At 37.4% G+C, this 24096-nt stretch overlaps 2 protein-coding genes across 3 annotated transcripts; one reads left to right on the forward strand and one right to left on the reverse strand.

Annotated features, from left to right (window-relative positions):
* The first annotated feature begins 8284 nt into the window (after positions 1-8284).
* On the forward strand, positions 8285-8794 carry LOC130828566 (receptor-like protein 2). Its single transcript, XM_057694532.1, has one exon. It carries the CDS (start codon positions 8285-8287, stop codon positions 8792-8794), a length of 510 nt encoding a protein of 169 aa, XP_057550515.1.
* Positions 8795-10536: 1742 nt separating this feature from the next.
* Positions 10537-21106, reverse strand: LOC130797321 (bifunctional TH2 protein, mitochondrial-like). Of its 2 annotated transcripts, XM_057659881.1 has the most exons (8): positions 20768-20905; positions 20624-20667; positions 20412-20520; positions 15107-15186; positions 14111-14401; positions 13582-13996; positions 13218-13484; positions 10537-11843 (listed from the first exon to the last, which is right to left on the reverse strand). In XM_057659881.1, the coding sequence occupies exons 4-8, from the start codon at positions 15176-15178 to the stop codon at positions 11431-11433; spliced, it is 1458 nt and encodes a 485-aa protein (XP_057515864.1). In that variant the 5' UTR covers positions 15179-15186; positions 20412-20520; positions 20624-20667; positions 20768-20905; the 3' UTR covers positions 10537-11430. The 2 variants fall into 2 exon arrangements, with proteins under 2 accessions (XP_057515864.1, XP_057515865.1); XM_057659882.1 differs by lacking the exon at positions 15107-15186 and having other exon boundaries at positions 10546-11843; positions 20624-21106.
* Between the last annotated feature and the right edge of the window lie 2990 nt (positions 21107-24096).

Here is a 24096-nt window from a genome sequence, read left to right on the forward strand (position 1 = left end):
GTAGAGGGTACGCCTATTTCCACTGGAAGTACGGCTTCAGATCCATACACTAAAGAGAACGGCGTATGCCCCGTGGCCTCTTTGATGGTTGTTCGACTTGCCCATAAGATGCCTGGTAGTTCTTCATCCCAATTTCCTTTGACCCCCTCTATCTTCTTTTTGATACCGTTGAGAATTTCCTTGTTTGCGGACTCAACTTGCCCGTTAGTTTGAGGTCGAGATACAGAACTGAACCTGATTTGGATGTTGAACCTGTCGCAATACTCGATGATGTTCTTGCTAACAAATTGCCTTCCATTGTCTGTTATGATCACACGAGGGATGCTGTATCTTGTGATAATATTCCGCCATATAAACTGACAGACTTGCTTGTCTGTGATGGAGCTAAGAGCCTTTGCTTCCACATACTTGGTGAAGTAATCGATAGCCACAATGATGAACTTTCTTTGGCCCTTGGCAGGTGGGAAGGGGCCGAGGAGATCTATGCCCCATTTGTCAAAAGGCAGGACGGCTTGCATGGCGGTCAAGTAATTTGATGGCTTCCTTCCAATCTTTGAGTGGTATTGACATTCAGGACATCTTTTGATTAAGGTTTCCGCGTCATTCCTGAGTGAGGGCCAATAATATCCGCTTCTGAGAACCTTTCCTACAATAGTTCGCACTCCTTGATGTATACCACATCCGCCTTCGTGTATTTCGCGAAGGATATAGTTTCCTTCTTCAGGAGAAACACATTTCAAAAGGGGATGTGTATATGACTTTTTATAGAGCGTTCCTTCGTGGAGTTCGAACCATCTGGCCTTTTTCTGGACCATTCTTGCCTGATTTTCATCTTGGGGAAGCGTCTGATTCTGCAAGAACTTGATGTAGGGATCCATCCACATCTCTGATCTATCAATGGTGTTGACCATGAGATTGATACTGGGGTTTGGAAGTACTTCCCAGATGATGTCGCGAGCCGCGGATGTTTCAGCTGAGCTAGCCAGCTTTGCCAAAGAACCGGCTTGTGCATTTTGGGATCTTGGGATATGGACCAAAGTGAATTTGTCGAATTTCTGAACAAATTCCTTTACTTGCTTTCATCTTTGGCCTCGAATTCTCCATTTACTTGTCCAACTATTAGTTGGGAGTCAGAAAATGCGGACAATATTTTACCCCCTGCCTCGTAGCAGATTTTCAGCCCCATCAATAATGCTTCATATTCAGCCTTATTGTTGGACGCCGCGAACTCGAATCTTACCGCCCTTTCCATACGGACCCCGGCGGACGATTCAATGAGGAGTCCAACCCCACTTGCTAATTGTGTCGAGGACCCATCTACATACAACTTCCATTCTTGATTGGGTTCAGGATGATGGGGAAGAGTACTTTCGGCAATGAAGTCGGCCAGAGCCTGGGCTTTGACTGCTGTACGAGGCTCATACTCGATTCCGAAATCTGCTAGCTGGTTTGCCCAATCTGTAACGCGGCTTGACTTATTTTTCCCTTCTAGAATCTTTTTCAAAGGTTGATCAGTCCGGACGATGATCTGGTGGTATTGGAAGTATGGCTTCAATTTTCTGCTTGCCATCACTATTGCAAATATGACCTTTTCCACTTCGCAGTAGTTCCCCTCTGAGCCCCGGAATGCATGACTCACATAGTATATTGGAAGCTGTTTCTTTTCTCTTTCCGCCACTAGTACTCCGGATAACGAGTATTCGGAGATAGAGACATATAGGACTAGCTTTTCCCCTTTGATGGGCGATACTAATATCGGCAAGGTAGACAAGTGTTCCTTCAATTCCTGGAATGATTCTTCTGCTTCTCTCGTCCATTCGAACTTGCTTTGCTTTAGGGTTTTGAAGAAGGGGGAGCATTTGTCCGCGGATTTGGATAGAAATCTCCCTAAGGCTGCTAGGCACCCTGTTAGTTTCTGCACTTCTTTTACGGATTTGGGGGACTTCATATCTTGGATTGCCTTAATTTTGTCGGGGTTTGCCTCTATCCCTCTTTCGTCAACAAGGAAACCAAGGCACTTTCCTCCAGTAACTCCAAACACGCATTTATCTGGATTGAGTCGCATTTGGTGTCTCCGGAGGGTTGTGAATGTTTCTCGGAGGTCTGCAGCATGTTCAGATGCTTGCTTGCTCTTTGCAATCATGTCGTCCACGTATACCTCCAGATTTCGGCCTATCTGAGACTGGAAGACTTTGTTTACCATTCTCTGATAAGTGGCTCCGGCGTTTTTTAGACCAAAGGGCATGACTTTGTAGCAGTACACGCCGGCATTCGTGATGAACGCTGTGTGCGGTTGGTCTTCAGGGGCCAACGGGATTTGATGATAACCCGCGTTAGCATCCATGAAGCTCAACAGGGCGTGTCCTGCTGTGGAGTCCACCAAACGATCTATCTTGGGGAGAGGATAATCGTCTTTTGGGCATGCCTTGTTTAGATCCGTGAAATCGACGCACATTCTCCACTTCCCGTTGGATTTCTTGACGAGAACAACGTTGGAGAGCCAATCGGAATATTTGCATTCTCTGATGAATCCGGCCTTCAATAACTTCTCCACCTCCTCTTTGGCGGCCTCTATTCGCTCTCTTCCCTGATGTCGCAGCTTTTGCTTCACGGGTTTATAGCCTGGCTTTATATCAAGTTTATGACACATGATATGGGTAGGGATACCAGGCATCTCTTCCGTGGAAAAAGCGAAGACATCGCGGAACTCGGCGATGGTGGCCAAGAGGTCAGTCTTGATTGCGTCTGGGAGGTCTTTTCCGACTTTGATTTGTTTCCCATCAAATATCTCCACCTCCTCATATCATTCCACTGGGTGAGGCCTTTCGTGGGCGTTGGGATTGTCTGTATACACGCTCATGACGGCTGAAGAGTCTTCCCTCTTTCTTTTGGAGGGAGTGGAGGAGGTTTCTCGCTTGAGGGTACTCACTAGACATTGACGGGCTGTCACTTGATCCCCTTTGAGTATACCCACTTGCCCATCATCCCGCTCAAACTGAAGCAAGAGTTGATGAGGGAAGATTGCAGCTTTGATTTTATTGATGAGCGGAAGCCCCATGATGGCGTTGTAGGGGAATGTGAGATCCACAACCGTGAATCGTATGGGCATCGTTCTACATTTGTCCTTCTCCCCTACTCGTGCGGGGAGTACGATGGTACCCAATGGAACGACCTGGTTTCCCCCAAACCCGATTAAAGGTTTATCAAGGGGTTGCAAGTGTTTTTCTTTAAACTGCATTTTCCTCAGGCAATCCATTGTTAGAAGATCAGCCGTACTTCCGGTATCTACAAGTACCCTTTTGACTTTCATTTGCCCAATTTTCAAAGTGACCACCAGAGGGTCAGTATGTGGTTGTTGCAGCGTTTGGGAGGTCGTGGCATCGAATTTCATGACCGGCCCACTGGATGTGGTCATTGGAGGTCCCTTCAGCAAAGTATGGACGCTATCTTTTGCGGCGCGGATGGTGGGATATTCCTCAGTGTATCCACCGAAAATCAGGTTGATAGTCCCTTGAGTGTTGGAACTTTCGCGCCTGGCCTCATCCCTTCCGGGGGATCTGCGTCTTTGATGCCACGGCTTTTTTTCGGCTTCTTTTGCTACATAGTCTCCCCTGTTGATGAACCTCGATAGTTTCCCTTCATCAGCCAATTGATGTAGGATACGTTTAATTTCACGGCATTGGGCCAAAGTGTGGCCGTGTTCTTTGTGGTAGTCACACCACAGATTGAAGTTGCGATGGTTGGAGGGGGTGTTAGTAGGAGGCGGAGTTGGCAATTCATTGCGGATGGCATAGAATATGTCTTTCCTGTTGCGGTTGAACATCGGGTCATTGCCTCCATCGAGTATACTCCGCGTCCTTGTTTCCCCTTCCGTGACGTACACATGTCTGGATCGTGGAGGCCCCATATCTGACGGGGCTCCGGACGACGTGGAGGGTAGTTTCTTTCCCTCCTTAATGATTGTTCCTCTCTGTTTCTCGAGGATTGATTGGGCTCTTTCTTTTCCGACCTCCGTTTCTTAGGATCATGTGCTTGACATATTTCGGAGGCTGTGACATAGCTTTGGCATTGCTTCATGGCCTCCGCATATGTCTTTACCTGGCTTTCGACCAGCTGGAACTTCAGCCTTTGAGCCTTCATTCCGTTTATTAGGGCGTTTAGTGCAACTGACTCTTCCAACTCAGTTACTTCCAACACCGCCTCATGAAATTTCTTCAGGTATGAGGATATGGATTCTCCCTCTAATTGTGTGATGCTGTGCAAGTGAAAGTTTGATTTCTCCTGCCTCCTGGATGCTACAAAGTGACCCAGGAATTTGGCTTCTAGCTGTGCGAAGTTGTGGATGCCTCCTCCCGGAAGGGAGGTGTACCACGTAAGAGCTACTCCCGTAAGAGTAGTTGGGAAGAATTTACACCACAATGCCGTGTTAGTGGTGTATAGCAGCATCAAATTCTTATAGGCCATCAAATGTTCTTCCGGGCAAGATGTCCCATCAAAGGCTATCATGTTTGGTACCTTTATTTTTGCGGGATTAGGAGTATTTAGTACCTCTGGGGCCAGCGGGGAGCTAATTGGCATGGGATTTTCGGGAAGATTACCCAGGCTGATATCATTCTGCGGCATGACGGGGCGGCTAATGGGGTTGCTAGATCCCATGGGCTGAGCCTTCTTCCTTTCTTCCCTTTTCTTATCCACCAGCGATTGAACGGTCTCAGACACCCTTTGCTTCTTGCTCTCCAGGTAAGTGCGGGTGTCTCGTGAGGTCGTTTTAGATTCGTCGTCTCGTGGGTTAGTTTTGTCGAGACTTGTGCGAGTCCTGGATCTCTCTCGCCTTTTCTTATTGCGTCTGCTGGAGTGGGACATCCTCGAGTTCCCCTCTTGAGATTCACGAGGATTGGGTACCTCTTGATGGGTAGGAGTATTATTTATGACAGCGCGGAGTTGTTCAGAAAACGCAGCAGTGAGGTTTCGCGCTAGCATGTCCAGATCACGGCGGGTCACGGCTTGATCGTTAGCGTGACCTGCGGAAGTGTCTGTATCTGTGCTATGCACGGTGGCGGTTTACGTTGGATTTCTTTTGGGAGCCATGACTTTTCGTGTCTATCCCCACAGACGGCGCCAAACTGTTTCGGTAATGAAACGAGGAAGTGGAAGACACTTAAGATACCACAAGTGGAAGTGTTATCGGGAGCAGCGATTCGTAGGAGGATGCAACCTGAATTCCTGAGACACAACACGTTAGCCTTGTCCGGGGGATGATCTCCCGGAAAACCCCTCCAACGCTCAAGTCAGAACGTAAATCGAAAATTAATGAATGAACGATTGTAAAATGAATGCAAGAGGAAATGTCGGGATTGAGATTGCTAGTGTTAGTGTTTGGGTAGGCTAAGGAAGTAATGTAAGCAAGGATACTAGGAAAGCTATTTTTTTAGATGATCCTCCCTCCTTGATGGTAGCCCCTATTTATAATGGTGAGGAAGGGAAGTTGTATCTGAAAAGAAGTGAACTATCATGGGAGTAGTGGGAGTAATGGGAGGTGGACTGGTCATGGGAAGAATGGACAGTTATTCATCTTGAAACAAGGAGAGCCATACATTGTGGGAAAGTGGGGAGTTAGGGTTTTTTAGAGGTAACTGGCCCATGGGCCATTCTAGGAAAATGGTAATTCCAGAAAAAGCCCATTGACCGAAAGTCAAGGTCAACTGAAAAGGTCAAAGGGTATTTTAGTAATATGATGTTAATTATTAAATAAATAAATTATTTGAATAAACAGTACCATGACACTAATAAATATTGATTTAAGTATATGATACTAATCAAAGTATTTATAATAAGCCCTTAATGTTGCATATAGGCTAGCAAATCCATTAGAATATTAGACATCGTCAAACAAGTGTACAACAAAAAGTAAGGTTGTGTGGATTCGAATCTTCAAACTCTATTTTAGGTGGTGGGAGTCACTTAATAATACTGGAATAATAAAAGTAACGTTCTCACTTTTGACTTATAACACAAATTTTTGTATGCGACGGTCTCATTGTGAGACATGCCTCAAACTTAGATTATATAATTCAATAATAAAAGCTTTTATCTTATGGGCTTTGTATTTTGAAGTCGTTTCATCACGAAACAGTCTCGTACAATATGGGCTAAATTTATAAATGACCATCCAAATCTGATTTAATAAGTCATGGGTTCAAGCCTTATCCAGGGCAGCCTATAAACGAGGATGGTATTGTAATTTTGGTAACTAAAATTTAAATACATAGACCAAAGTCTATGATCATAACAAGTTAGACAATAGACATGGTGTAAAATCATTTAGGATCTTGAAAGATTTTCATTAATTATCGTTAAAAAAGAACATAACTCCTGATGTATGGCCCTAAAAGTTTAACTTCCCCAAATAGTCTCCAGTGTCCACATAAGATCACAATCATATTTTTCGTATTTCGGTAATTATATATTACCGATTCTTTTTATTAAGCAACTAATCTTATCGTTTTTATATATTTTTGAACTTTGACGCAAAAATTATTTTATCTTTTTTGCTTTTATTGAACATACAGATTGGTTGATCGGGTCGGTTGGATTTGACCTAACAATCTAAAGGGTCATATATCAATATAAAATAGCTAAAAATTTCATGTAGTTATTTTCGTTAAACTTTAAATGTTTTTATTATTATATTGAGCCAAAAAACAAATTTTCAATTGTAGTTAAAATAATAATATTTGACAAAATAATTATAGTTGGTTGAAACTAAAAATATTATTGTAAAACTAAAAAATTCACCAAATTTGAGATAGATAATCAAATCAATCACCGAATTATTAATTACATATTAAAGCTAATATTGACGAAAATTGACTAAGGTCTTTTTGATGTTTAATATTTATTTTCATCATTATAATTTCATTATTTCCACTCTATAAGATAGTTGATAGAATTACATTTATATTTATTAAATTAGTGCTTATTAATTTTTTGTATAGGTTAAAGAATCTTTGGATTTTCAATATCAGCTAATCCAAACGTTCACATTTCAATTGGATTTAAGATACATGCATTTACATTAACTCATTGACAATTCACATTTTTTATTTTACATTCACATCACAACTAAATATGAAGAGAATACATGATTTAATATCCAAATTAATATCCCTCCAAATCAATGCAATTAATCCTACTTGAATTCCCTTTCATAATCATAGGCGACACTTCCTTCGTCCCCTTTGTTTTTCCACTTTGTAATATTCTACTCATTAATTTTGAGAGAACATTAATAATGTTGAATTTATATTAAATTCATCTTAATTAATATGTTTTAAATTATATATTTTTATATAATTCGAGGATAGACTAGAAATCTCTAGATCATTTTCATAATTGATACCATGGTATGGTAGTATAGAAAAAAACATTTCCCTTCTCCTAAAACTTAGGTAATATATTTAATTTTGGTGGAAAAATTTAACTTTTATCAATACGTTTAGTAAAATATTAAGCTATATGTGTTTTTGAAGGTAAAAGTTCTATTGCCTTAATGTATATTATAATTTTTCTCATTATAAATAAATCGTAGTTGATGAAAGATAAATATGATTCATTAGTAGTATTAATTAGTTATACGAATTCATCTAAAATTGGCAAAAATTTGTCTAAATTTTCTAAATTCCATTCACATGCTATATAGTAAATTATGTAACACACTACTATTCAAAAATCTAAACTAAGTAGCCATCGATTATCTGTCTAAATATTTTACGAGGGTTTACAATAATTTCAAGAGATATTATCAATGGTATCCCTGTATTATAGCAATTTATCAATGGTACCCACGTTAATTCCAATGGTACCCTCCAACTATATGCTAATTACAACCGTGACACTATTGTACTTTTTTCCGTTAAATGCCCGTTAAATCTCAAATTTGACCTAACCATGGTTAGTTTCTTCTTCTTCCCTTTTCCCTTTCCTCTTCCTGCTCTCCTTCTACGGCTGCTTCATCTCAAGCCCGACAATGATCAACCCGAATATGCAGAAAGTACCAGCTGTTTCCTCCACTCCTCCCTAAGTCTTCCTTCTTAATTCCCCCTCTTAATATATACTCTTCTCTTCTTCCTTACTCCAATCTTTTACCACTTTCTTCTTTCTCTATCTTCCTTTGTTTTTTCCTTCATTAATCAAGCTTTGAGCTTTCTCATTGATGGCTGACTATGAAACCCTAACCCACTTGTAAAACTGTAAATTTAGCTTAATGAAACTTCACCCACATAAAATGAAGCAACTTTGCGCTATATTGTTGCTCTTTTCTCTTTACCCTTATCTATTTTCCCCTGTTTTTTCTGCTTCTCCTCCTCCTAATGGAAAAACTAGAGATGCCCAGAACAACGCGAGCCAACAGCAATATAACCAGCTTGCAAACCTGCCACCCGCTATATACCTTAAGGGTAACAGCATCAGTGGTGAGATTCCAGTTGAAATTAGTCAATTACAGAATCTTCATGTGCTGGATCTTAGTGAAAACAAATTCACAGGCAGCATTCCATCAGAATTTTCCAACCTCACAAACCTTGAAATGCTAGACCTCTCGAGGAATCAGTTGACTGGAGAAATTCCAGCATCGTTGCAAAGCCTAAATTTCTTATCGAAGTTCAATGTATCCTTCAACAATCTCGACAAATGGATACCAACAGGTGGTCAGTTTGACACTTTTACAGAATCTAGCTATATGGGGAATCCAAGGCTATGCGGCCGAGTTCTACAACATCATCCTTGTCGAGTTTGATGAACTGGATTTCGTTGTCGAGCAACAAATTGAGTGGAGTTATACCATCTTGGATTGGTAAATTGAGTAATCTTGTCATTCTCAAGCTCTCGAACAAATCGTTTTATGGTGAAATCCCACCTGAGATGAAGCAGCCATGGAAGGAGAGAAGGAAGAGGAGAGGGAAAAGGGAAGAAGAAGAAACTAACCATAGTAAGGTCAAATTCGAGATTTAACGGCATTTAAAGTACAATAGTATCACGGTTGTAATTAGGATCTAGTTGGGGGTACCATTGGAATTAACGTGGGTACCATTGATAAATTGCTATAATACAGGGGTACCATTAATAATATCCAAAAAAAAAAAGCATACCACGTGGACGGTATATTAGGAAATAAGTTTCCCTGCAACATAGATTGGGAATTATTTTCTAATATAACTATATTAAAGGAAAAGTATCTATTTGTGACCTTCATATGGATGCTATCGTTAGTCCTCAACTCAATCAACACTTTGATCATTCAATTTACAATTGTGAGAGTTTTTTATTCATATTTATTTCTTTCTGCATTTTTTGTGTTTTCATTCTGCTCAATGTGAATTGGTTTTTATGCAGTTAATTCACAATTAAATATATTTTTGATTTTCTATTGATTGAACAAGTTTAAGTTGGCATTTTGACATTTTCTAGTTGATATGTTGGCATACTTAAGTTGGCATTTTAAATATTTAAGCTAGTGTTTTATCATGTAGAAGTTGGTAATTTAACTAGTTTAAGTTGGTGTGTTTATTTTTTCGAATGTTATAGTTGTCATTTTAGAATAGTAAATTTTCTTTAATTTTCGTATAATAACCTCAACTATTAATCAATCATAAATAATTTTATATATTAAGTAATTTAACATATATGGTAAATTTTAACCGATTGTTATAGGTAAAGTCTCAGTACCCATAACTCGACCATTTCAACTTTGTTCACCAATTGTGTTGGCATAATCAACATTGTTAGTAAGAACCGACCCTAATTTTTGTCCTTTTTTTACTTTTGAGTCAATATTTAGTTGTTTAATTGGGCATTTGATAAAATAATTTATTAGATAAATTTTAGCTCATTTTAGCACAAATAAATTAGTGGCTGGTCAAATAGTCTAATTATAAATTAACTAGTTAAAATAGCTTATTGTTATAAATAAGTTGTTTTTTGAATAAACTTAGCAACGAGTTCAAAATCAATGGACTAACAAGTTGATAAAATCAACTAGTCAAATCAGCTACTGCAATTAGATACCAGTTGTTTACTACACACTCCCAATTCTCAAAATTTATTGGCATATTATATTTATATTTTTAAAAAGGTTGATTTATTAAATAATAATATTATTTTATATTTTGAAAATTTGAAACAAATAAGTAATTTAAAAAAAAATAAAAATATAAGTTTCGAGTAAACTTAATTTCAAAAATAAGCGTATTCATGTCCGAGCCTAAGGTCAGATATGTTTGCAGTTACCAACAGCAAAAATAATTGATCAAAAAACGTCAAAATTATTTGTTTCCAGCTATTAACAGCGAACAAAAGAGAGACAATGTCATAACGTTAGATAGGACAAAAAAACAGGAAGCCATGGAACTACGAACAAACATGATTTTTATTCTTTTTGTCCCATCTAACGTTATGACATTGTCTCTCTTTTGTTCGCAGTTAATAACTGCAAACAAACAATTTTGACGATTTTTTTGTTCGCTGTGAGTAACTGCGAACATACCTGACCTTAGGCTCGAAAATAAAGACGCTTATTTTTGGAATTAAATTTACCAGAAGCTCATTTTTTTTATTTCTTTTTGTTAAAAATACTTGTTTGTTTCAAATTTTCTTATATTTTTGGCAAAAATTTACTGATAAACGCCATAAACTTAAAAACTCTTGGCCCATTGAAACGATTCAAATCTAGCCGAATCAAAGACAAACCAACTTGAAAATAAACCTAATTTGCATTCTCAATCTATCTGGTTAAAAAGCCATCATTATCGTACTCAATATATCCCGTCTAGAGTAACTAAGATCAAGATATGGAGGGCGTAGAAAGACGGCTACTCATATCCATAAATAGGAATGCATACCTCAACCTAAACATCGTGCCCAACTCAAGAAGGTGCTTCACAAGCTAACATGATTCGGTATGGTGCATAGCTCTACAAACGCTGGCGTGACATAAGTCAACTTACATCGAGATGACATAGTAATTTAGTTTAGTGCTACTAGGTTTAAAACCCATCAATAATCTAACATTTACCCAAACTTGTAATTGAACTCAATTTTGACACACTTTAAAAATTAACCCAGTAACCCACCAAAATCCTGTAGCACCCTTAAAAAATATACGTGCATGCATTAGTAACGGTATAACCACCATCCACAAAGATGTGAAAACTCATATAAGTTTTTATAGGTACCACTTTTAGCAAAGTAAATCTGCAATAAGAATGATAATATGCTTTAGGCAAAAAAATCCATATAGCTCATCTGTGGCAGGTGATAAAAAAAGCCACCAAATTTGTATGCATGTTCTCTATGATATACGGCAGATGCTTCAGATCCTACACTATATAAAAAAAAATTTAAAATAAATAGCCCACTAAAAGCAAGAAAATCATGCTAAGACCCCAAAATGAATGCGTGTATTTCAGACCAATTGGAGGCAGTATAAAGAACACCAGGTTCAGCCTTCCAACTAAATGAGCCTCCTTCCACACATTCCCTCTGTTTCTTTACCAGACCTTCAAACAAAGGAACAAATGACACATTAAAGTGACTTCCAAGTCTCCTTAGGCTTGTACTTGATCCCACAACGATTCCTATATCCACCTTTAGTAAGCAAAGCAAATCCCCAATAGAATCTCCTATATATACACTAACATTCTTTTTATCATTACCATAACTTGTCAATATTTCATCAAATGCTTGAGCTTTGTCGACCGGAGATTCAACCTTTTTGATGATTTCACCGGTTGAAATGGAATCTTCATAGTTGAACTCATTTGCATGTATATTTAATGCATCCAAACCCCCTGGTAGAAAATATACAAAATATTCTCAATTACACATGAAAAAATAGCATGTAAAGCACACACATTCAACTGCCATCAAAGTTGAATATCAGAAAATTATATCGCATCATTTGCATGCAAGTATCACTTGATAATTTCAAAGATTTTGATAAACTATGCTATTTGAAGAATAAGAGTCAACTATCAACATTTTGATTTTTAACTTTGGAAAAGAGGTCAACAAAAAAATATGGCTTCCCCAGCCAATAGGCAATGTCCCCAGCTACACACTACATTTTGACGTCAGTGCACATAGTTGTCTACTTTAGCAACCCCGACTTACAAAAATAGTCGATCCCTTACAAAAATATGAAAAATAAAATGACTTACGAAAGGCTCAATTTTGACAAATCGAAGATGCTTTTTTTTAGACCCATTAAGGACCCTAGACCCATCAAATCCGACAGGTATGGGTCTGGGTCAGAAAATTTTGAACCCTTGGGGTCCCGTATCCGGATAGAGATCTATTATAAATAAATGGGTCCAAGTCTGGCTGGACCTGCTCCAGAGCCCCATAACCATCCCTATCAACTAGACTACCAAAGCCAAATTTTGAAGAATAAAAGCCAACTATCAACATTTTGATTTTTAACTATGGAAAGGACGCCAACAAAAAATTATGGCTTCCCCAGCCAAAAGCCCATGTCCCAAGCTACACATTACATTTTGACATCAGTGCACATAGTTGTCTACTTTAGCCACCCCAACTGTCACTGCTAAGTAAATAAGAGTTTTGATAATTCCCAAGCATGAAACTTAATTTCAAATTTAAACACATAAAAGATTCTTCACCATAAAATTACCCAAGTAATCAAGAAGCGAGTAAAAGAAAGATAAAGACATGAAGATTACACGGAAGATCCCAATTGAAGATACTAAGTGCAACAGCCAAGGGAACATTTTCTCGAAAAGGAATCAAGATGTACAAGAGAAATTATAAGCACTTTCTAAAAACTAAAATAAAAAATAAAAGCAAGCTCTTAAAATGCTTAAACCTTTCAATTCAGCGCACCCTCACTTAAAGACACAATTTTTCTTCATGAATTATGAAGACAATTCATCAATTCCTGAACATTCTTATGATTTAGTTTTCTTAGGTTAAACGCGCCAATCTTGATAATGGCTTAGCATGTGATGTTGCAGAAAATGTTTGCACTTAAGGGTCAATGGAAACAACAATCTTCCACCACAACTCAAAAACAAAATGTTCTTTAAACTGATTGTAGGCGAATAATGTTCAGCAAACACATAACATTTCAATCACAATTAGAACGGTGGAGGTCTTGATTACAGAGGATGCTAAACAGAAAACTTGGTCAAGAATATAGACATTACCAGATGAAAATTTTGATCTGATTAGATCACCGCACCAGCAATATGAAAGTACATGAACATTCACATCCAAATTTTCTTTCTGCATGACATTCTGAAAGAATATAGAGCACCCATCCTGAAGGATTATGCGTTCACCAGCCTTCTTGATGTCTTCAAGATTTATACCCTTCAGAACACCAGAGTCAATCACCCTTGCATTGGCTTTTTTCTCAAAATCAGCGAGTAACTCAAGCGCTTTCAGCAGTGTTTCATAATCAAAAGCCAGTCCTAGAAAAATGACAACTCTTCTAAAAGGTGACCAGAACTAAACCAACAAAAATAAAGAATGCTTAGCAGTTGCCAAAAACCTATGATAGGTATATACCTTTATCGGTAGCCAGAACATTCTCAATGCATTGTTCGTACTCCTCTGTGTATTGCTTTGAGAGAGCACCCCATGTATTTCTCAGATCAACAGATAGCATGCGAGCAATTTGGTTTTCAGATGGATCCTGATCTGATCTTGGGGCGGTTACAATCGCAATCTCAGCTAAAATTGCAGATGAATCAACAATCGTACAAGTCAAGTCAAAATCTGAGAATAAAATAAGACGTGATTCTTCAGGATTGAGATCCTTCCACAAGGGAGCCACTGTTTTCTGTGTTAGTGGTTGAGCCAGAAAGAATTCTGTCTCAAGTTTCATAGCCTGTTTATAAAGCTTCTCGATTACATCAAGTTCTTCCCCAGTTAGAGAGACACTCAATTTATCAAGTAAGTCTTCATTTTGTAGAGCACATTCCTAGATGTAAATGGAATGGTTAGTAGGTCAATCAGAACAGGTTAATACTTTACCACTAATATGGTAACCACAAATAAAAGATAACAATGATAACAACTCAATACCATTACAAACCTGGAAATCTTCAGATGAGTAACTATCAATCCACTTCTGGTAAGGATGGCTAGTAACATCTGGATCTACTAAAGCCTGAATCTCCTTACCAAGAAAAGCATATAGCCTCATACAAGGGGTCATTGCACCCAACGCATAAGCTGCAATCTTTGTCTTCTCAAAAGGCGTTGCAAGCTTTCCCAGTCCTTTTACTCCTTCAACTTTGCCTGAGGCAGTGGCTAATAGAAAATTGGTGTACTTTTCAGTTGCAGAGTTAAGGGAGCTTTCTTTTCCAACATCAACACCCCATTCCTGCAAAGTGCATGTCAAAACACTCAAAAATTTTTACAGAAAATTATCCTACCGCCTTATGCATAATTTTATCAGATGCATCATAAAAAACCCAAAGAAATCAACAGTATCACACATTATTTACCATAGTTGTAAGCATAAATTAAAGTTTTTAAAAGCACCCCTTGAATAATAATAATAAAAAAAATAATCCAGAGCAGTCAAAAACAGCTTTAAAATCCCAGAATACAAACCTCTCCTGAAAAAAACTAAACAAAGGAGGAAAATGACACAAAATTCAAGTAAAAAGCATAACTTCTACACTGAAATACAGGTAAAACAAACACACTATGGTGAATTGGTGATTGAGCTCAGACAAGGTGAAAAACAAGCAAGAAATCAAGCCAAAGGTGCAAAACAAGAGAATATTTATCACCTCGTGCAGAATTGAGTGTATAAGGTGACTGAATCTTCCTAATCAACTATTTCCTGAATTCGATATAAGCACATATCTTCGGGCCTACCTAAATAGTTTCAAGCCCCACTTTACAAACCAATAGTGAAATTCAGTACAGTTGACAGCAAAATAGACATCAAGATCGGATTCACAGGGTCATAACACTTCTCAAGCCACTTGGAAAAACACACCAATAAAAAATAAGACCCTAGCACCCTTTCCCCCAACCCTACAAAAAAAATAAAAAGCATTGGAAACAAGAAACATACAATACTCTGAAAGTGGAGACAAATTATAAGCGTTCCTCCTGAAACAGCCACAACCAACACGGGTGCAAACATAAGGCTTCCTGCTATTGCAAAAAATTTCTTAGGTAGAAAATAATTGTTTTCTGAAATCTAATTTAGTTCAAAAAGCGAAATTATAATAGAACAAAAATGGATTGGATTTGGAACATAAGTTCCACAAGATAGAGGGATGGCGTCAAGCACTAAACTATTTCTTCACTAGCATGTCAATCAAGGCCCCTCCACAAGATAGAAGAAGGATAGGAAACCAGCCAGGATGCTCATTAATGTACTTTCAGCATTGTTAATTTGTTATTAACTTTGTAACACCATTCTAAAAAGATCACGGGTAACTTAAAATCATCCTTAAAAAAAATCGTAAAGAAAGAGGTGCTCTTTTGGTGGAATTAAAAATCAGTGCAAATCGATTTGCTGCATTCCGGCATTTCCCAAAGAACACCTATTCCTGAGAAAATCCAAGAGGTTTTGTTAACTTATCTTGAAGTCTTTGCCATGCCTATGGGGTTATTCCCTCTTCGAGGGAAGGAACATCAGATTACACTAAAAGAAGGTACAAATCCTATTAGAGTTTGTCCTTATCGGTACCAACAGATTCAGAAGGCTAAGATTGATAAAATGGTTGAAGATATGTGGTTAACTAGAATCATTCAATCCTCCAATGATAAGTGTAAATCTGGTATCAAAGATGTGCTTATTTGGCCCATATTGTTTCAGTGTTTGGGGTAGCCATGGATTAGTCCAAAGTTCAAGCCATGTTGGATTGGCCAAGCCCACATTCGCTAAAGAAGTTACGAGTATTTTTGGGTCTCACGGGCTATTATCGCAAATATATTAAAGGGTAGGCTAATATCAATACTACATTTACCCAACAACTGAACCTGATTGCTTTTCATGGAAATCGGAGGCTGAATCGGCTTTTGGTGAGCTCAAACAAGCTATGGTGCAAGCTCCGGCATTGAGCATTCCTAGTTTTCAACCATTTTGTAGTAGAAGAAGACGCTTCAAGACGTGGGTTGGGAGTTGTACTCTCGCAAAACTCTCACCCAATTGCATATTTTAGCATAGCATTGGGGGTGTATGGCCAAGCTAAACCCATATATGAGAAGGAACTTAGGGAAATTGTTCTTGCCGTCCAGAAATGGTGTCATTACCTTCTGGGTCGTACTTCGTCATTTGGTCCGATCAACACAACCTCTGTTCCATTACTAAACAAAAGAAGGTAGCAATTGAACTGACTATCAGAAGTGGGTAAGCAAGTTAATGGGATGTGACTTTGAGATCAAGTTCGAACCCGACATCACAAATAAAGCTGAACTGACTATCAGAAGTGGGTAAGCAAGTTAATAGGATGTGACTTTGAGATCAAGTTCGAACCCGACGTCACAAATAAGGCTGCAAATGCTTTTTCTCGTCACCCCTTCTTTTCATTCAAGGAATTAACTTCCCTAATCTCTCATTGTTCTGTGCAATAAATTGATAATGATCCTTTTCTCCAAACTCTCAAAAAAAAACGGATACTTATCCAGGATACACGATTCAACAAGGTCGGCTACTGTGCAAATGGCAAATTGTACTTCCCATCACTTCTCCTTTTATCAAACAACTTTTATTTGAATTTCATAATTCAGCCTTGGGTGGACACAATAGGGAGTATAAAACTTACCTTGTGGTTTTGGGTTGGTATGAGTAAGCATGTTACTCAATACATCCGTTAACGTGAAATATGCCAGAAAAAATAATTCATCACATCAACAACATGCAAGCTTATAACAACCACTTCCTATTCCTAATCAGGTTTAGGAGGAGATTTCTATGGAATTTGTGGAGACTCTACCTCGATTTAGAAGGTTTGATATTGTCCTTGTGGTGGTTTATCGCTTAACCAAGTTGCTTACTTCTAGGCCTTAAACACCCCTTCACGGCTAGCTCTGTATCCTCTTTATTCGTGAGGTTGTTAAACTTCATGGCTATCCTTTCTCTATCGTCTCCGATCGTGATAAGGTGTTTATCGGTTTGTTTTGGAAAGAACTTTTTTTCTTGCAAGGCACAAAATTATTGCGTAGCCCAAACTGAAATTATGAACTAGACTATGGAATCCTACCTTAGATGTTTCGTCAATGGTCACTAGCCTCATTGGCTCCATTGGGCGAAATATTGTTGTAACACATCTCCCCACACTTCCATCAAAATGTCCTCCTTTCAGTCTTATATGATCATCTTCCTCCTACTCTAACCTATTTTGGTCACAACACTACTACGGTGGATAGTATGGAACAATGGTTACGTTTTGTTGCCGTGATCTCGACCATTATCACATATTTTCACTATGGCTCATGTTCATTAAAAGTTTATTCACATTTTGATTCCAAGAGAAGAAACAAAACTAAGTCTTGGTCAATTTCTAAAAGACGTCATTCAACTTCTAATCCTGTATCAAAGTAAGATAGAGAAGATCTAACTGAGTAGGCTTTGACAAGAAAAAACATGTAAAGGGCTAATTAATCCTTCCACAAATCCAATTTGATAGAAACAGAAAGATTATATTTTTCTTTTATCTAGACTAATTAGTTCAATGTTTACTAAGTCTAAGCTAAAAATTTCTATCTTGTTTAAATTTTCCTTTAGGCAAATATTAAAATTAGATTGGAGTTTTCAATTCAAATTCAAAACTCTAAGATGTAACTATAATACGCTCAATAGGGATATGAAATAAACAACTTTGAATTTTATTTGAAAAACGTAAGACTTAATTGTTTTTTCTTTAGTTTTGCAAAATTCTTTTAGGATTGAGAATGTATTAATTTGTCCATGATTATCCGATCTTAAGCAAATTTGATGGTGTTCTTAGAAACCTTAAGTTTGACTTGTGGTGAACTGTATCAAAATTAAATTATGATCTATTGTACTTGTACCATCTTTCTACATCCCATCTCCACGCCATTTTTAACCTAGCTCTACATAAGGCCTCACGCTACTTTTATTAATCCAAATCTATCATTACTTCCTTTTTATCCTTAAATTCTATCTTATCCTTATCAAAACCAACTTCATAAGCTCAAACCCATCTAAACTCACACCCGCTCACTTCAATCCTTAACCCACATCCATTCATAAATTCCGTCCTTCTTCCATAACCACAAAATTTCTCCCTCATCATCCAACCTAGTGTATCTCGCTTATAAAAACTATGATCAAGGTATGGGGAGGGAAGGAAAACGACAGTTTATACCCATAAAAGAGAGTGCGGCCAAAGAGTCCCTCGTCTTGAGAAAGATCCACAAATCAATCTTCAAAAAAACCTCAATAGACAAAAACATATAAATAAATAAAATACATATAAATAAATAAACATAACTAGGTAACAACGATTAAAAGAATGGTATGTAAAATCTAGAGTAACTGGAAATGTAGAAACAAGACTAGATATAATTTGATCGTTATGGGCAAATCCAAAATCTTTGTAGATAGAGCCAATCATTAGTTCCCAACCATGGGGCAAATGAAATCCGATGCATAAATCAGTTAGTAACATAATCGAAAAAGCTTCTATTGTATTGCTTAAGTTATATAGGAATTCATGAACTCAAAGGTAAAGACAAAAACAAGAACACCAACAGGTAAGCGAGATGGTATTAATAGTGTAAAATATAGATAAGGTGCCACCAACTACTCCTATCACTGGTCAAATCCTCAAGAGGTGTATGTCACGCAAGTCATTTTTCATTTGTTCCTCCCACATTCTCATAGGTCTTTCTTGACTTCTCTTACCCTCCACTATGATGCTTTCGATCCTTCTCATGGAGGCGTCAAAAGTCTTTCTCTACACACGTCTGAACCATCTCAATCGATTTTTACGCATCTTTGCACAAATAGGGGCAACCTCTAATCTCTCTCTAAATTTCCGGTTCCTATCCATCATTGTGTTACCACACATCCAACTTACCATACTCATTTCTGCAACTTTCATCTTATATTCAAAAGTCTTTTTTACAGGCCAACATTCCGTCCCATACAGCAAAGCGGGCCTAATTGCAACTCGATAAAATTTACCTTTCAACCTACTTAAGAACTTCCTATCACAAAGTACCTCGATGATTGCTCGCCACTTGAGACAGCCCGCGTGTATTCGATGAGTAACATCTCCATCAATCTCCCCATTACTCTGAATAATCGATCTCAAATACTTAAACTTGGTCGTACTCGCAAAAACTTCTTCACCAATGGTCACCTTTGGCTCCCTTATCGATGATGTCCCACAAAAGTCGCATCACAAATATTCTGTCTTGGTATGACTTATGCGCAACCCTGTACTTTCTAAATTTTCCCTCATAATTTCACCTTTTCGCAAATCATCTACCCAATTGATTTTACAATAAAGACCCAATCATTACTATTTTTTAGCCATCAAACCAACATAAAATCAAATCTCGCACTTCAAAAAGGCAAGTTTCGAAAATCTTCTTTTACCACAATCTACCCAAACACACACCCAAAACAGAAAGATCTATCTTCCACATGTAGAGCACAATTCGACATTGGCTACAAATTTGTACTTATCTTCTAACAAGTCCATTTTATTTTATAGGATACTCAGTCCCATGACTTTTATTATATTTTCCATTTTGGTCCTCTCATAGTGTGCTACACTTTTATTTTTGTTTGTAACTAACGTTTTTTCTTTAATTCTCATCCATACATTAAACTTATTTTTACACGTCATCTACATATTTCTCTCACTTTACTATGTTTCATACTTTTTATCCACTCTTCTCTTTGTTCTTAATTTTCAAGAGGATTGCAGATGTGGCAAAAGCCCCATGACAAGGGAGTAACTTTAAAAGGACGACAATTTCCGTACAATTAAAAATCCTATTCATCTCTGTTTACCACCTTTCACACATCATACCGGATATAATCTGGTTCTAGCTGATCTATAAGAAATTAAGTCCAAACACGCAACATATATCCAATGTACAGATATAAGCTTACAAGTCAAGCATCTCCTACCATGTCAGTTTTGAGTATGAAAAAACTCCGATAGAAAAATCTATTTCCTACCATAAATCCAACTCCATTCTCCATTTTACCACAATTTTAAAAGAGGTTAAGCAAATTCATAGAGTAAAAGAGCACAACGATACTTATCTCAAGAATTACAATCATATATCTCAATATCCAAATTCACTCGTAATTATCGCACACACAATAATTTTTAAATACACGAAGATACAATCCAAAAGAATAGAGAAAAAGATAATTAACGGACCTGTACATAAGAATCATGCAGTTTCAATTCGTTCAAAGCACGCTTCCTAAGCTCCGAAATCGCGATTTTATCTTCATCATCGTCAGCACATTCTTCTGACAATTCATAACTAACACAAGCAAGAAAAAAAAAAACAATTCCTCTCGCTTTTACGCACAATTACCAAATCAAAAACAGCAAAACATAATAACAAGAGTTAAGAGTACACTAACGCGTGAACAAAGGCTTTGAGAAAATGAACATCTTGAGCGATGTACTGCCGGAAAGAATCAAGATGAAGATTACCAGCAGCTAAAGAAAGCACAAATGGAGTATATAAAGAGAAAATAGAGTCACGCTTAAACTTGTTCCAATACCTCCTGGAGATGCCGACGTCATTGGCGACGACTCCGATCGAAGGTGTAGTTGACCTCGGAGGAGGAGCCGTCGCCATTGACGATGATCTTGATTTGCAGGAAGAGAAGAATCGCTGAGAGGAGAGAGAGTAAAGAAAGGGAGATCGGAGAAGAAAGAAAGAGGAAATGGGTTTAAAGGTGAAAGAGAGGGAAAGAAAGGTTTTGAGAGGAGAGAGAGAATGGCGCATCAAGGGAAATGTGTCTTTATAAGTAGAAGTACTTGTTGTTGGTTCACACGGAAGAAAATTATGACGGTCTGAAAAATGAAAATACAAGTAAGGTGGGCGGTTGATGAAAGAAAGGAAGGACTAAGGAGCAACTAGAACTATAAAACTTTTTACAAGATAAAAAGTAATGGTTGTTGAGAGTGATGGGTTTGTAAAGATATGTTTGTTTGGCAAATCGCTATTTTTACTATTTGTTTCAACAAGGATTTATACCAAATTGGTGATGAGGAAAAAGCTTTGTAGGAGTAAGAAGGTCTAGGCATACTCTAACACCCCACCTAATATCTATTTAATTAGGCTAAGATGCTACTAAATTTACACTTTAATAAATCTCTAAAATGCACTATAAATATAAAACTCAACTTTAAATAATAAACTAATGTGAACTTAAAATCAAACATAAATAAACTCAAAAGTACCTATAACCCCGTAGAAGAATAAATCTCAAATGATAAATCTCATTCCTTGTCTTAAAACCCAATAATTTATCAACTATTAGTAAAATCCAATACTAAACTAAAGCTCCTACGACTACATAAAATAATTACTATGATATATTACGTCACTCCGCGATATCCTCACTTATCAATCATCAGCTCTCGCATTTTACCTACAATCTAAAAATCAAAATGAAAAGGTGTCAACCACGTAAGGTTGAGCGAGTAGACACACCTCACGTAAAACATTGTTTTATATTTTTCATTAAAACATGCTTTTACAAACAGTGAGAAGAGAATAACACATAAAATTAAAACAAAACGCACAAAGTATTTAGTTGAGAGGATACTCCATAAAGGCAATGTCTCTCTCGGATGAAGCTAGCCAATTTCTCAATGGCAACTCGCCTCAAAATATAGAGACCTAATTCTCTCATGCTCACAATATCATATCAAGGAGGATAGACCCATGGTCTTTTAAGTATCACCTCAAATAACAAATCAATGTCAAGATATAATTTTCATGTCAAATTGTTAAATATCATCATTAATGCACTTAATAGAAAATCAGACTGACCAATCTCTTTTTGAAAGAGAGGCACTATCCACTCACCTGTAGCTCCGTTGTTGGGTGCCGGTCACCAACAGCTACTAAGATTAACAAAAAGGTTCCTATACGAAGTCGTCTCCTGAACCAGACAATAATATCAGTTACTAACAATAACTAGATCAATTTACATTGTGTTATACAAGTAGGGCTGAACACGGTCCGGTCTGGTCTGGTTTGACAGAAAAATCATACCAGACCAGAAATTCCGGTCTGGAAATTTTTCAGACCAGACCAGACCAGTCAACAGACTAAACCGGACCAAACCAGACCGTTCTAGAACGGTCTGGTCTACGGTTTTTTTTTTTAATTTTTTTTTAAAATTTTTATTGAGTGAGAATCTAAGATAGACGATAATCTGTAAACAAAATACATCATCAAATCCGAAACATCACAAATTTTCAATAGTTAAGTACATCACTAATTTTATAATATAGAACATAAAGTAAATTCATAGTAGTCACTAGTCAGCACTCAGCAATAGCGACTTCATCCATGAATATGCATCATTGCATCAAGGAACATCAATAACTGAAGGAGCCAAATTGATCTTCGATAACTCTATACAATAAAAAAAAATCAAAAAATATAATTTAATAAAATAAACATAATACTAATCATGATATGAAAGATCACATACCGTTCTCTAGTTGTGTTATATCCTCCAAGCACTCCTTAACTTTTACAGAAGAAGCACGAAGCCAATCTTGACAAGAAATACGAGCTTCTGCCATTTTTGGACTTAATGAACTTCGAAATGAATTTAGAACTCGACCTCCAGTGCTAAAGGCACTTTCCGATGCAACTGTGGATACAGGAATGGCTAGCACATCACGAGCCACAAGAGAAAGAATGGGAAACCTTGAAGTATTGTTTTTCCACCATGTCAAAATATCAAAGCCATCTCCATCTTCTTCTGTAACCTTATCTAAATACTTGTCCACCTCTGTTTTAGTCAATTCCCCATCCTCACGAGACTCTTTGAGTTTTTTAAACTTAGATCTCATAAGTCCTTTTTTTGGAAGACCAGGTTCTACATCTTTGCTAGAACTTGAAGCACCATCACTTTGGTTAGTTGTTGCGGATGTGGAATGAAAGCCTTTGTATTCATTATATAAATCATAAAGGGCATTCTTTACCCGCATACAAACAACAGAAGCATCATTATCTTTTGTGTACATTTGTCTTATCCCGAATTCCACAGTTTCCCATTTATATCTAGGATCAAGTACAGCAGCAACATATAGCATAACATTTAGTTTTTTAGGATCCCCCCAATACTTATCACACTTCTCTTTCATTCTTTGTGCCATTTCCTTAAACTCATAATCAGGACTTTCACACCATTCTTTTAGCAAACAATCAACATCAGTTATATCATCAAAACAACCATTACAAGTAACATATTGTGAACCAGACACACGCAAAGTTAAATTATAAAACACTTCTAATAATTGAACTAAGCTCTTCACTTGGTCCCAATCATCAGTAGTAGGCTTTCCTAAACCATTTCCATAACCATGGGGATCTAGAAGATGCTCATGAAAATTTGGATCTTCCCCATCATACCTCTCAAATGCCAATATAAACTTCAAAGCAATGCTTAACATCAAATAAGTTGAGTTCCACCGTGTGACCACATCAAGAGACAACATGTTTTTTGATGGAATCTTCTCATCCGAAACACACTTATAAAACTTTTCAATTCTAGATGGAGAAGATAAAATAAATTTAACAGCACCTCGAACTCGACAAACCGCATCAGTAACTAATTTAAGACCATCATTAACCACTAAGTTCATGATATGAGCAATACATCTTACATGCAAATATTCTCCATTCAACACACTAGTTCCCCACGTTTTGGCTCTTGTTTTTAAATAAGCAATTGTAGTGTCATTAGAACTAGCATTGTCAACAGTAATGGTCATCACATTTTCAAGACCCCAAGCAAGCAAACATTTCTCAATTGCCTTCCCAATGGCCTGACCTTTATGACTTGAAATTGGACAAAAGTTT

Source organism: Amaranthus tricolor, chromosome 12 (assembly GCF_026212465.1).
Source record: "Amaranthus tricolor cultivar Red isolate AtriRed21 chromosome 12, ASM2621246v1, whole genome shotgun sequence".
Lineage (NCBI taxonomy): Eukaryota > Viridiplantae > Streptophyta > Magnoliopsida > Caryophyllales > Amaranthaceae > Amaranthus > Amaranthus tricolor.

Coding starts and splice junctions, on each gene's coding strand:
- LOC130828566 (XM_057694532.1), top strand. CDS start 8,285: ATGAAGCAACTTTGCGCTATATTGTTGCTCTTTTCTCTTTACCCTTAT.
- LOC130797321 (XM_057659882.1), bottom strand. CDS start 20,994: ATGCGCCATTCTCTCTCTCCTCTCAAAACCTTTCTTTCCCTCTCTTTC. Junction 14,402..20,411: donor TGCATGATTCTTATGTACAG/GTCCGTTAATTA, acceptor TGCACTTTGCAG/GAATGGGGTGTTGATGTTGG. Junction 13,997..14,110: donor ACTCATCTGAAGATTTCCAG/GTTTGTAATGGT, acceptor ATTTACATCTAG/GAATGTGCTCTACAAAATGA.